This window comes from Eublepharis macularius, chromosome 13, assembly GCF_028583425.1.
Source record: "Eublepharis macularius isolate TG4126 chromosome 13, MPM_Emac_v1.0, whole genome shotgun sequence".
Lineage (NCBI taxonomy): Eukaryota > Metazoa > Chordata > Lepidosauria > Squamata > Eublepharidae > Eublepharis > Eublepharis macularius.
In genome coordinates, this window is record NC_072802.1 from 66,067,407 (window position 1) to 66,081,891 (window position 14,485).

At 44.3% G+C, this 14,485-nt stretch overlaps 1 protein-coding gene across 1 annotated transcript in view; it reads left to right on the forward strand.

Annotated features, from left to right (window-relative positions):
• SLC15A4 (solute carrier family 15 member 4) overlaps positions 1-13,855 on the forward strand; it is a 72,770-nt gene extending 58,915 nt beyond the window's left edge. Inside the window, exons 7-8 of the mRNA XM_054996954.1 lie at positions 6,203-6,361; positions 12,124-13,855. Of these exons, the coding sequence (XP_054852929.1) occupies positions 6,203-6,361; positions 12,124-12,272 (308 nt within the window). The 3' untranslated portion in view covers positions 12,273-13,855. The remainder of the gene's footprint in view (positions 1-6,202; positions 6,362-12,123) is intronic.
• The last annotated feature ends 630 nt before the right edge of the window (positions 13,856-14,485 follow it).

The window sequence follows — 14,485 nt, forward strand, 5'->3', positions numbered from 1 at the left end:
ATGGGTGGAACAACTGGTCAGGGCCTCTCCAGATGACCTCAGCATCCAGGAAGGCTTGCATTTGAGATAGCAGGGTGCAGCTGTATTCACACAAACCACAGCAGCCAGTATTCTCTTTGTCTGTACAAGTCGTACACAAACCCAGTTGTCCGTGGCTCTTTGCTGATCCGTGCACTGGTCCTCCTTGCTTGATGTGGACATACGTGTCCCTTGCCCCCTTCTATACATACAGCAACATGTCGCTTGAAGAAGATGCAAGCCATTACGTTGCAGAAGACTCTTCCTCAAATGCAATTTTCATGAGCAGAAATACGGCATCAGGGCAGCAGTGTGTCTTCTGCAGCTGCCGGGCATGTGCAGACCTGGGTCCCAAAATAGAGGCAGGAGGCTGAAGCAGACCTCTCGCTGGGGCATTCCAGACTCCTCTCTGGAAAATCTGGCCAGGGCTTTGGAGGCTGGGACTGGCTGGTTGAAACAGAGCAGACTGAAACTGAATCCCATGAAAGCAAAGGTCCTTAACCTGGGCCGTGGGCTGACAGGTTCTGAGATCTGGCTCCTACTCCTTGATGGGAGACCACTGATGCTTATGCCAGCGGGGAGGAGTTTGGGCGTGGTCCTGTTGGAACTCTGTCTATGGAAACCCAGGCCCAGCCAGATTCATTATCTTTCTGCCGGGCCTGCAAGACAGAGATGTTCTGCCAGGGCTATGAGGGTTGAGGCTGGTGGGCCAAAAAACCAGCCTCCTACCGGGGGGGCAGGGAGTGTTGCCCCCCAAATATCTTGTAGCTGGCCACCCTGCCCCATGGATAGGTTTTAAGGCTTTGGTGACGTGTAACATGGGTGTGGCTGTCCGTTTTAGACTTTGATATGTTTTAATCTAATCTATGCAATTTGTTTTTTCTTGTATTTATTACCCGCTTGTGATCCGCTCTGAGCTCGCTTGCAAGGAAAGCGGAATATAAGAAAATAAAAAAATAAAATTTGTTTTCAGTTGCCTCTCCCACCTTCCTACAGCCACTTCTGAGCACCTTACAATCTTTCAAGGGCAGCAAAACAAATAAATGTTGTGGCTGCGTGAGGCTACTTTGCATCATACGTAAATGGAAAGAGATTTGAAACGAATGTGCAGAAGCTCCCTTGAAGAACATTAGCAAAATTCCTCCATTTCTCTCAAAAATGCCTCAGAGTTTTGCTTAAGGAGACCACCCCCACCCCCACCCCCACCCCAGCTGGGGTTTGCTTCGGATGAAATTTCCGCAGCCCCTCAAAATTGCAGTGAAAGTCAGGCATGAGTCTGTGTATCCTACTGTGACCACTAGATGGCAGGATTTCAGATTTTTCGGCTTGCGGAGGGGAATCTTGCAGGCAGATATCCTGAAGAATATATTTAAGCCCCAGAAAGTCCGTTCTTACTTTCCTGTACTGATTGTTGGCTGCACGATAATCTGAGGTGTCCATTTGTGAAGGACTGACACATGCAAAATTAGGAACGTGTTGAAGCTGATGGTTGTTGTGGGTTTTCCGGGCTGTATTGCTGTGGTCTTGGCATTGTAGCTCTTGACGTTTCGCCAGCAGCTGTGGCTGGCATCTTCAGAGGTGTGGCACCAAAAGACAGAGATCTCTCAGTGTCAGTGTTAAAGCTGTTTCCCCAAAAGATCTTAAATTCTCACTGCAGAGGCAGAGATTCATCCACACTTCTTATTTAAGGGGGATGCATATGAGAGCTGGGTTAAAAAGTGAGAACTCAGCTCAGGAGTTGGCACCGCTGGGCGATGGTGGAGGCCTTGGGAGGGGGGACCTAGGTCCCAACTAGCTGCTGCTTTCTCGCTGCCAATGGGGCTCTGACACCCCATTGGCAGCTCCAGGTTGGGAAATTCCTGGGAAATTTGGGGGTGGCACCTAAGGAGGGCAGGATGTGAAGAGGAGAGGGAGCTCCTCAGAGTCCACCTGCCAAGGCAGCCATTTCCTCCAAGAGAACTGATCTCATAGCCTGGGGACCAGTTTTAATTCCAGGCTCCACCTGAAGACTGGCAGTTCTACCACATCACCGAAGGCGTTTGGGGGAGCTGTCTTAAGCTTCAGGTGAAATGACTGTGCCACTTCAGACTGTCGGTGAAGGTTCTTCGAAGTCTCTGCATATTAATGGTGGGGAAATGCTAGGCTAGAAGCACTTCCGTTTCTAATTTCCAGGGATTGTACGGGGGAGGATTGGGATGAAAGCCTGCCCTCAAGTCATAGTCAATTTATGGTGACCCCCCTGATGAGGCTTTCATGGCAAGAGGCTAACAGAGGTGGTTTGCTGTTGCCTGCCTCTGCATGGTGAACCTGGTCTTTGTTGGAGGGCTCCCATCCAATTACTAACTAAGGCTGACCCTGCTTAGCTTCTCAGGTCTGACAAGATCAGGCTCACCTGGGCTGTCCAGGTCAGGGTATGGGAGAGCATTAAGCATGTAAAAAAAACCCTTTCCCCATAGTCTGAAGTGGTACAGTCCATCCTCCCACCTCAGAATTCCACCAGCTCATTTTTCTGCATCCATAAATTGGGCCTAAGGAGACTCATATCATAAAACATTTCCTGGGATGTACCACTTTGCCTGCAAGGATGGGGTCATTCCTTACTTGAACACTTTAAGTAGGGGTAGGGAGGAACTGCTTGCAATTTTTTTTTAAAAGACGTCTCTTTGTCATGTTTTCTGCATGAAGAAATCCTATATCTGGGGGGGGGGGAGCCTTCAGACATGTAGCCCCACCTTCAGCCTGAAGTAGTGAAATTCATGACAGTCTTTATTTTTTGATTCTGACAAACATCTGGATGGTCCTCAAGTCTGTAGTCTCTAAGAGCCAAGCTACAAGAGACGAATTACACGAGGAGGAGCACGTGAAGGGAGTTGCAATGTTAGCTGGGAAGCTGAGTTTTAAAAGAGATCGGAAGGCTTTGTCAATTTCCCCTCTCTACAGAGCCAGGGAGATGGCTGCTCAGAGGGTTTGTTAATTTCCTCTTTGCCTCTGGAAGGCTCTGTCAGTTTCACCTCCCCTTCTAAGCTGCCAAGAGGAAATTAACAAACCCTCTGAGCAGCCATCTCCCTGGCTCTGTAGAGAGGGGAAATTGAAAAAGCCTTCCAATCTCTTAAAACTCAGCTTCCCAGATAACATTGCGACTCTCTTCATGTGCTCCTCGTGTAATTAATCTCTTGTAGTTTGGCTCTAAGAGGGGAAGATAAAGTGGCCCTTCTTCTTCCAGCAACGTCTCCACGTTCTTGCAGAGGTGACCATTCCAACTGAAGGGGAGGGCGCCCGAAACAGACACATCCAGACATAGGTCAACCATCTGTTCATTTAAACATTTTTTGCAGCTATACATCTTTGCAGCTATGCATCTTAACTTTAAAAAAGAAAGAAAGAACCGTTTCTATGGGCCAAGGATTAGTAGGAAACGGGGATGACCTGCCAGTCTTAATTGCTTTTCGATATTACCCCCTCTCCTTCCATTCATTTTCCCTTCCAAAGCTTTTGTTTCAATGCTCCGATCACTATCTGAGCAAAAAAGGCTAATAATGAGAAGCCAGGCTTCTTGAGATGGAATCAGATATACCTGGAGAGTTTCAAATTTGAATTTTTGATGGGTGCACGCCTAGTGGAGCAGAGCTCTTGAATTTGAATAAGAAGTTAAAACAATTATGGGCAAATCCACACTCACTCATCTTCCGCTTATCTTGCGCTATCGTGGCAATCGCCTTCATTCCGCTACCAGGCTGTGCATCCTCACATCCACCCTTCCGGTGCGTCTTCATGGCGCAATCAGTTCTCCACACACCAGTGAGTAAAGCGTCACAGTGGGCGGTTCCATCCTCCGCCATCAGAATTGACGGCGCTCGTCACTTCCTGTTTTTTTTTAAAGGGTCAATTATCCGGTATACCGATACCTTGACTCCGGTGACCGTTTCTTCCCACGCAAACCACTGCTCACTACGGTTGGTTTACCAGTATACCGACCTTTATGCACTGTGAAAAAAAGGGGAGAAAATGGATTTCCGCGAATATCACGTGGTTTGGAGGGAAGGTGCAATAGTGGCGTGGTGATGGCGGGGAACACGCGGAATGGGAAAGCGTGTGAGTGTCTGCATGAATAGCGCGCCAATTGCGAAAAAGCTGCAGAAACAAATAGGTAGCGTCGATTCGGCCTATAAAGCATTACTGGCTCGAAAAGCACATTTTAAAAAGAAGCTGCAATTCATATGGAGCAAAAAGGCAAGGTACTTAACAATTGAGCAACTTTTTTTTTTAATTCAGCAACATTACTTCTGCTTCCCCTTCTTTAAATGTGGTGGTGGGAAATGTCCTCAAGTCCTAGCTGACTTATGGCGACCCCTGGTGGAGTTTTTATGGCAGAGGTGGTTTGCCGTTGCCTGCCTCTGCTACCCTGGTCTTCATTGTTGGTCTCCCATCGAATTACTAACCAAGGCTGACCCTGCTTAGCTTCTGAGCTCTGATGAAATCAGGCTCACCTGGGCTATCCAGGTCAAGGTATCAATGTATAAAGTTGCTGTATAAAGTTGATAACATGTTAACTTAAAGCATCTCTGCAAAGTCCGAGCCATTTCTTTTAGGCTGCTTTCTGTGGATGAAGAGAAGCTCATGAGATCGCAAAGCACAGCTGAAGTAGCGTGATAAACAAAACTGTTTAGAGCAGGGATTAGCCACTGGCAGCCATTGGGCCAAATGCAGCCTTTTGAGGTCTCCCTTTTCTCCCCCATGTAGACCCAAAACTTTTTACGTAATTCTCCTCTCCTCCTCACAGCAACCTTGGTTCGAAGAGGTTAGGCTGGCCCAAGGTCACCCAGCAGGTTCATATGGCATAGTGGGGATTTGAACCAGTCTTTCACTCTAACTACTACATAACACAATAAAACCACCTAGAGACTGAGGAAATCTGAAATTGGGGCTAGTATGCGTTGCCTCTCCTTCCCCCCCAAAACAGACCTCATGGCGCTATTCCACAGCAAAAAGAGATGAATTCTTCACATCGTGGATGAGTTGGTTGTGGTCCTTGGAGGAACAAGGGAATCTAGATATGTGATGGGTATGGCCAGATATCTCACTCATTTGGATGTCCCATCTTATAGAAGAGCTTTCACCTTGCCCGATTTCCATTGAAGGGAAATATAGAAAGATCCCATATGAGGACAGACGCTGCCGTTGCTCCGTTGGTGAAGTGGAATCACTTATTCATATGTTCTTTCGTCGTCCTTTCCATCAAGTCTATAGGGACAAGTTTATTTCCCCACTCTTAGACACACCAATTGCAAAGGCAAATAAGGCCTGCCTGGAGAAACTCCTAATTGATGAAAATCCAACTATCTCCAGGCAGATAGCCAAATTCTGTCTCTATTTGGTTAGATTCCATAATAAAAAGAATAGCCATACATAGTCTCCTACTCTTTTTACGATTTTCACTATTTTAACGTCAATGTTTTAAATATTAGAATTCCTGCGGTTCCCAGAGAACTATATACATTTTAAGATAAGATTTTAAATGCTAAATGTATTTTTCTATGCCCTTTACATTTTTACGCTGGATTTAATTATTTTATTGATTGATTAGGATGTATTGCCATTGTAATGGTCTCTGACTGCAAATAAATTCATTCATTCAGCTCTTTGTTCTGGCAAAGGTGCATTGAAGCATGTGTGCAAAGAGAGCATGGACTCTTTTCTGGGTTTCCCACAAGCCGATCATGAAACTTAAAAAGCTGGTTTTGAAAACTTGTAGCGATGTTGGCATGAGATCAGTACCTGCAGCTGGCAATGTGGTGGGTGGGAATGCCTCAAAAGAGGAAGAAAGGGTGAGAGTGAGTCTGGTAAGGGTGAGGAATAAGATACGAGAGATCATTTCATGCAAACACCACCTTCCCCTGCCCCATCTCTAGTTTTGACGGGTTTCCAGTTTTTTACTGTTTGCTTCTCTTTTCTGTAGTAGGCTGTAACCTGTCCGAGACTACCTCCCTTTTTCTTTGCAGTACCTCCTCCAGATAGGTTGTTACCCTTCCCATTGTACAAACGGATGGCTTGAAGTTGACCAAATGCATCCACACACTTGTTAGGGAATCGGAGCACAAGCCTCGGGGGCCCTTTTACAGATGGAAAAATGCATCCCAATCTCAGTCGATCCTACTTACGTCTTTTCCCTGTTTCTTCATTCCAGGTCTGGAATTTGCCTATTCAGCCGCTCCCAAATCGATGCAAAGTGCAATTATGGGTCTCTTTTTCTTCTTTTCCGGAATTGGATCTTTCGTGGGCTCCGGGTTGTTAGCACTGGTGTCTATTAAGTCAATTGGCTGGATGAGCAATCATGCCGATTTTGGTAAGTTTTACCTTAAAGAGACAGTACCACAGTGCTTTGATGAAAGGCATTGAGCACAGTAAACATACAACGTCTTTAAGCTCCTATCTCTCTGTGTGTACAGAATCAGACCAGACTGGCAATGGCACTCCAGGGTCTTTCACATTACTTGGTCCCTTTAACTGGAGAAGCTGGGAATTGAACTTGGGACCTTCTGTATGCCAGGCAGACGTTCTGCCACTGAGCCATGGCCCTTCCACAATTTTCTATGACCAGTTTCCCAGCAGAGGTCTATAAAAAGTGATCTAGGATGACATCAAAGTTCCAAAGTGGCTTTTGAACAGCCCACCCCCCCCCTTTCCTGAAAGAGCTTGCTCCTTGCCCTTATGCAGTGAAAACTGTAAGTAGAGTGCACCTCCAGGTGGTGGCTGGAGATCTTCCACAGTTACAGCTGATCTCCAGGCCACAGAGATCAGTTCCCCTGCAGAAAATTTTAGAACTGACATTAGACAGCGTAGAACTGCCCAGTAGGGTCATACTTAAAGCAACAGGCTTTAAAGCAAAGGAGCTCATACTTAAAGCAATAGATAGAACACATGGTAAGATAGTGGTGAAGTCTATGGTCCTTATTTCTTTAGTGAAACATGTCTTTGAGATCATCTCCCTACAATATATCCCTCCTATCTGCGTAAAAGCCCCTTTTGAATAATTCAGTTTTGCATCGTTTGTGGAAGGCCAGGAGAGTGGGGGCTCTCCCGACCTCCTCAGGCAGGCCGTGCCATAGGATAGGGGCCGCCACAGAGAAAGCCCATGTACGGGCTGCTGTTGAAGGTCAAAGACTGAGAGAGCGGCTGCCACGAAGGAAGGTCCACCGGGCTAAAAGAGAAATGAGAGAGTCTTATCTTTTGCTTTCTCCAATTAATTGAACTGTGTTCTGCTCCCCCTCCCCAAGGTACGGAGCTGTGTTCTCTCCGCTGCTGCTCTTTGCCAGATCGTGTAGCTTAATTTATCTGTGGCCTCTCAAGTTCCAGCCTCTCACTTAAACAATTAAATTATTTCTGCCGTTAAAAAAAAAATAGACAAGAGATTGTATGGAGTTAACATCCTGACCCATAAAGGGAAAATTACTACTTTTTTAAAACACTTGCACTCTTCAGCTGAAATATATTGTATTTTAAATGTCAAGGGAAGAGCTTTAGTTCTCTGTCTTCTTTTACTGCTTTTGATTATAAATTCCTCTAATTGAATCTTAAGTTTCAGTAATTAAAGTAATTTCACCTTGCTGCTGCGTAAAGCAAGGATTGATGGGGCTTCAACTGGATTCTTCCCCCGCCCCGTCCATTTTCGTGTAATAACAGTAATGATCCAGTCTGCTCAGTTTCTGGAGGGTTTTTAGGGTCCCTTCATATTATATTGGTGTTGTTGTTGTTTCGGACATGAACCAACAGCAAGACCCCATTTCTTCCCCCAAGGGTCATATCCTGCCAATGAGCTTGTTTAATTTACAGTGCAGACCTAAACAAAGTTGCACCCTTCTAAGCCAATTGACTTAGGAAGATGTAACTTGACTTGCCATAACCTGAATGGCCTAGGACAGCCCACCCCTCCTCGCTTTGCTGGGCACTCCTCTGCAAGCACTGAGTTTTGCCGGCCCCGGGAAGGGCAGTTGGGGGGAAGGGGAAAGAGAGGAGTGAAGACACGACAAGGAAGCGCCAAGGCAGAGGTGGCCCAGGACTTCCTGCTTTCCGGCTTACTCCCGAGAAGGCAAGTGCGCAGCTGCCGAGAGCCGCTCATGGTATGAAGCACAGCCTGCGCCGGGGGGCTTTTGCATGGGCGGAAGCCTCGTTAGTTGCATGGAGGACTGGCGCACCCATAAGTGTGTGCAGGACAGCTGAGATGGAGGAGCAGGGAATGTGTTTGCTTCAGAGGACATGTGCTTGCTTTAAGATTGTGTGGCTCTGCTTTTGTGATCCTTCCTTGATTTTTCTTTCTTCCCTCCTTCCTTCCTTTCTCTTTCCTTCTTTCCATTTCTTTCTTCTTTCCATCTTTCTTTTTCTTTCCTTCCTCTTTCTTCCTTTCTCTTCTTTCCTTCTTTCCTTCCATATATTTCCATACCTTTCCATATCTTCCTTCCTTCCTTCCCTTTCCGTATCTTCCTTCCTTCCTTCCCTTCCTTTCTTTCCTTTCTTCCTTCCTCTTCTTTCCATCTTTTCATACCTTTCAAAATCTTTCCCTTCCTTTCGCTTTACTTCTTTTAATATCTTTCCATATCTTTCCATGTCTTCCTTCCTTCCTTTCGTGTATTTCTTTCCTTCTTTCCATGCCTTCTTTCCTTATCTTTCTTTCCTTTTTTATCCTTCCTTCTTTCCATATCTTCTTTCTTTTTTGTCTTTTCCTTCCTTCTTTCCATGTCTGTCTTTTTCTTCCTTTCCATATTTCCATGTCTTTCCCTCCCTCCCTTTTGTTTTTTCCTTCCTTCTTTCTTTCCATGTATTTCCTATTTTCAATAAAACATTAGGGTTGCCAATTCCAACTAAAAAAAAACCTGGAGTCTTTAGCCAGAATACTCTAGAGGTGGTGCCTTGCAAGGATGACATCACTTTTTGTGATGTCACTTCCAGGTCAAGGGTTAGGTGGTAGTCCTTCCCAAGCTCCACCCCTTCTGATGATGTCACTCCCAGCATACTGTGCCAAAACCCCACCCCTTCCTGTGATGTCATTTCACGGCACTCCCCCAAACCCGCCTCTTCCTCTGAAGTCACTTCAATGCATCATGTCTTGTGGCTCTCAAACATCTCAGGTTTATTCTGTGTGGCTCTTGCATTAAGCAAGTGTGGCCTAGGCTAACCCAATCTTTTTTAGATCTTGGAAGCAAAGGAGAGTCAGCCCTGGTTAGTACTTGGATGGGAGATGACCAAGGAAGCCCAGGGTTCCTACGCAGAGGCCACACCGTTTCTGAATGCCTCTTGCTTTGAAAATCCTATGAAGCCCATATAAATTAACTGGGAGTTGATGGCAAAAAAAAATCCCTCTCCTTAGGTTCACACTGGAAACAGTTCAATCACTGCTATTTCTGAATAGCGTTGCCAACAACCTGGAGGAAATATGTCCTGTCTCTTTAATGGATGTGAAGTGTGTGGAGATGGGCAGGTGAAATCACCTGGTTAATTAACATTCCATCAAGCTTCTGTTAAAGAGACAGGACGCTTTTTCTTCAGGCTCCTGGCAACTCCACTTCTCAAAGGATGTTGAAGGAATGTGTCAGGCCCCAAAGGCAGTTCCAAAACTTTCCTTTGAAGTTGGCTGTGTTTGCAAATTGAAGGACAAGAGACACGGTCATATTCCGTATTAGGATATGTGGTTTACATGTAGAAAGTCTCAGGTTCAATCTCTTGACATCTGAAGTTTGAGCATTTGGGGTAGCAGATACTAGGAATCATCTTTTTCACAGCAGGCAGTACTGGTCTAGATGGACCAGTATTCCCACTACATGAAATGAATGGTGCAAAAAAAAAAATCTTATAGTTAGCTTGTAAAAAAATAAAAGTAACATGAGGACTTGACAAGTTGCTGGATTGAGTCCAGCAACTTTTGTCACACCAATTTTGTCATAACAAACCAACTCGAGTCAAGAATGTATCCTGTGTAATGATTAGGGGAAAGAATGACAGTTTTCTTTATTCAAAAGGAATAAATTTATCGGTGATTATTGTAATATGTTTGATGAGAATGTCATAATTCTCAGACAGTATTCTTTTGTATTGGATACTGAAGACAAATGGGCGTGTTTGCTGTTAGGCTCCACTTAATGAGCTCACACGAGCTGTCTGGTTGGCAACTATTGGACCAGATGTGTAACCGACTGTCTTATCCGTGCCTTCCCAAAGATCCTACTATCTCAAAAGAAAGATTTGTCTTTGACTCTTGAATAGCTTTCAGCAATTAGCAAGGCCTGTCGAACAGGACTGTTCTTTGAACAAATTCTGCTTGTCAGTACATTCTTTATATAGAGTCCTTTTTGCAATGCTTTTCCTCATCAAAGTACATAGACACCTTTCTAGGGTTTATTTATTGCTTTTATTGAAATTAAAGTCTAGTCTTTTAATGAAGCAAGTTATCAAAATGTATATGGTTATTAATATAAATCCTACAAAAACAGGATGCAGAAAGGCAATAAGAATTAGGTTTGCTAACATTTCCTAATTAACTCTTAAGTTTAAAACAAAGTTTCTATGAAATGTATTAAGATTCCCGTAGCATACAATGCAAAGATAAAATTCTCACCTAGATTCTCATGAGATTTCTTCCAATCAGAACTCTAACATACAATCTGAATGTGCATGTTTTATAGGTTATCTTATGCAAATATCTAAGATCTTTTCATGTGATAGCATAAACAAACTATGATTGGTTTGATGCTTCATTAGATATTCATAATTTCTATTGTATAACCTTCTAATTAGCCAAAAAGTGATGTTATATCCAATTTGCAGAACAAAACTATAAGTCTGTGAGAAATGACAGAGTTAAGTTGGTAGATCACCATTAGTTCATTATCTGATAGAGGAACATTAATCTAGATAGAGTCCACTATTTTTAATTGGCTGTCAAAGACGAAAAGGACACCTATTTTCGTTACCTAACATTCTGCAAAAAAAAGAAACACAGACAATTCATGCAAAGTTTAGAAGTTCACCTAGAATACTAGTGTATTGCTTTATGCCGCTTACTGCAGTGTGCTTTAATCTATATTACTGCAACAGATGCATCTTTTGGCCTGACCCAAGACTAGGCAGTTATTGCACATCTTGGGAATAAGTTGCAATGAATGCAGCTTCGTGACCAAGTTGGGGTCTCCCCTGTGAATGCAACACACGCTCCAATGCACCTTATTGTGCTTTGGCTAGAGTAGGACTCCTGCAATATATGCTGAGCCTCTCCCTTTGGGACAGAAGATTTCTTAGGAGCTGCACCAGTGAAGCACCAGTGCAGTTCCTCAGGAGAATCTCCTAGTCCATTCAGCCCTAAACATCTGTGCCCTGTCACGGTGACACAGGGGCACGTTTCATTACAGACAGGGCACAAAGCAAATACTGCCCCTTTCCAATAATGCATTTTTCTGTTGTCTAGCAACAGAGGGTGCCATAGATAAGTGGTAAATGCATCATATCCCAGGCTCAGTTCATAGCATTACCCAGGAACTCAGACAGTAGGCTTTGAGAGAAAGACCTGTGCCCCAGACCCTGCAAAAAGCCCCTACTTCCTTAGTGTCCTAAGCTAGATAAATCAATGAGAGTAAGGGCATGCAGCTATTTCATATGTTATCTTTCCACATCCCTTATGGCATTGCTGTTTGTTTATATACTGCAGACCACAGACTGGTTACCTTACCCAGATTTGCCAAGTTAGCCCAAAATGCTTTGGACTGGATTACTAATTAAAGTGATGCAGTGCTAGAAACCAAGAGGATTCAGCTGGTAGCCTCTGAGCCAAATTCTGCCCCCAAATTAATTGCTTCAGGCCCCTGGCACTTTCATCACAGTGTGGCAGAATAATCTCAAGGGTAAGGAAGACCAGTGTGTAGTTCTGCCGTTAGGAAACTGATAACCGCTAGATGGATGAAGTATGACCACAGAATGTGGGAGTCACAGCTTGTGTGGCAATATATCCTTTTGACCCCCAGACTGCTGTCTGAGGAGCCTGAATCTACAGCCTGAATCCTGTTTCTAATGAAATTGGGTTAATTTGTTTTATTCATAATTCTTTTTTCTAATTCTTCTTAGGTAACATAAATGGGTGCCATTTAAATTACTACTTTTTCTTGTTGGCGGCTATCCAAGGAGTAACCCTTCTGCTTTTCCTTATTGTTTCTGTGAAATATGACCACCAAAGATCCCGGACTAATGGAGCCGCTACCATCGGGCGGACCTGATATGATCTGCAGCGGCAGTGCAATTTATTTGACTGGTTTATACAATGAGCCATCAGCTGCGAGGTCTTTAAAAGACGTTCTTTCAGTGGGACGCTGTCTTTAAACTTGCATGATACACTGAGTTCTTGCCTCAACCCTCTTTCCTTCCCCTGTAAAAGTAGGTAAGTGCCTTATGGTTAGCAAGATATATATATAGGCCTTGGCCGGAACCCTGACATATAGGGTGAAAACTGTTCTCAAGTGCATTACTGTTTGGCATTGAAGGCGCACCACGCTCATTCCAAGCTGTCTTCTCCCATTTGTCAAAGCTGGGAATGGTTCGCCTTTGGAAATCAAGATGGTTACAGCCTGCGATGGATTTTTTAAAAATAATCTTTTAATAAAGAACTGAAGGACGTTGATGAAAACAATGTTCAGAATTCCTTTTTTGTGTGTTTTTCCCCAAGTGGTCGGTCTCTCTCTCTCAACTGAAGCAGCCAAATAGATGGGATTGGACATTTTTCTTGTTAAATTATATGGAAATGAAGTGGGGGGAAGGAATATGTCATCCTACAATAAACAAAAAAGAGCGAGACTTCAATATGCACGTTCTTCAAAGTGAAATTGGCACTTCAGTGTCTGCTAATGATTAGACTTCATGATAGAACATGGCGGTTGTTTGGCGGCTGCAGATTTTGATGCCTGTTTAATCATGCTAAGGTGAGAGAATGAGCTGGTACCGGCAGAGTTTTTTGCCTTGTGCTTTCAGAATTTAATTTTTTTTCTAGGTAGGAAAAGCATTGAAACTATATCAAAAATATTTTATGCTGTGAAGAAACAAATCTTTTACCTCCCAGTTGTGAGTTCCTTTCTCCAGTTAAAAACTGAAAGGTAGAAGGGTGAAAACGAAGCTACAGTTAAGACCTAATTTGTAGTGAGGGTGGAAGGACATTGATGGACGCAGTCAACATGTACTGGAGGCATAAGGGGGAAATAGGTTGTGAGGGTGGGCCACCGTGTTTCATAATTACAAGTCAACAAGACATCCATGAATCCATCTTGACCAGCAGATCCACTGTGTGCCAGATTCTTCTTGCAACCCACTTCCATGTGATTCTCCGTTAAATGCAATCTCCCAGAGGACAAAACCGTTGTATGAATCCACGCTGAGCCTTCCAGAGTGGTAGGAAGTACAATAACAGATACATTTCTTAAGCATTTTACACGTGATCTTAAATGCCTACAAAAGAAAATATCGGGATCCTCAGCCAAAAGTTCTTGATTCCCCCCCCCCCCCCCCGTTGGCTTCATTTTAATTCTTTCCTCTCTATTGTATTGATAACTATGACGGAGCAATACGTAAAAGCAGTATTTTGCACAGAAGTTAGTCGACTTAAAAAAAAAACCCACTTCAACTACTCGCAAATGGTTTTTAAAGTTTTCTTTTGTATAAGTGGTTTAATTTTTAAGCATGTTTAAAAACTGAATAGAAAGCAAACTTTGGTTGTACATAAACCTTTGTTAACGCCAGTTTACAAAAAAACAAAAAAAAACCTCTGAGGCTGTAAGCCTCTGTTCCTCGGTAAATAAAATGATGCTGCAGATATTCTGTCTCGTTTTTCTTCTCTCGTTTTGGAACTCCTAATGCACCTCGTGGTGTTACTGATGTGAAGATGCTCTGCAGAGAGATCCTTAGGACGGAGGATACAACTCGGACCTCCCCACCTAAGCCCATTGCCTTTCCCTCATTGTCCTGTGTGCCCTGTGCCCTCATTTACACAGTGAAAGCAGGTGGCAGCTGCTCCTTCCACAACCACGTACTGATTGCCGCTAGGAGCAGCAACCAGTGCCACGCAGACAAGGGGGAGCAGTTGTGAGAGTGGAGATGGCGGCTGTTCCTCCTAGTTGCCATCACTCCTCAGTCTCCCCAGCAGGCTTGGGGGAGAGTTCAGCTTTCCCGGAAGGGATTGATCTCGCCACCAACGCAGAACACCAAGGGGCTAGGCGATGGTAGCTTCTGCTATGCCATAGCAAGTCAGGGGTAGGGCTGTGTCCTGCCAAGGTTCTTGGGCCTCAGCACTACCAGGCATCGTTGTAGAAGCCCTTATGGTGTAGAGCAGTGTTTCTCAACCTTTTTCCAACCGTGGCCCCCTTCCGACCTTGTTTCCTTCCTGTGGCCCCCCTTGCCCTACCAGTATAAAGGAAGCTATTTTATATGCCAGTAAAGGTGTTAT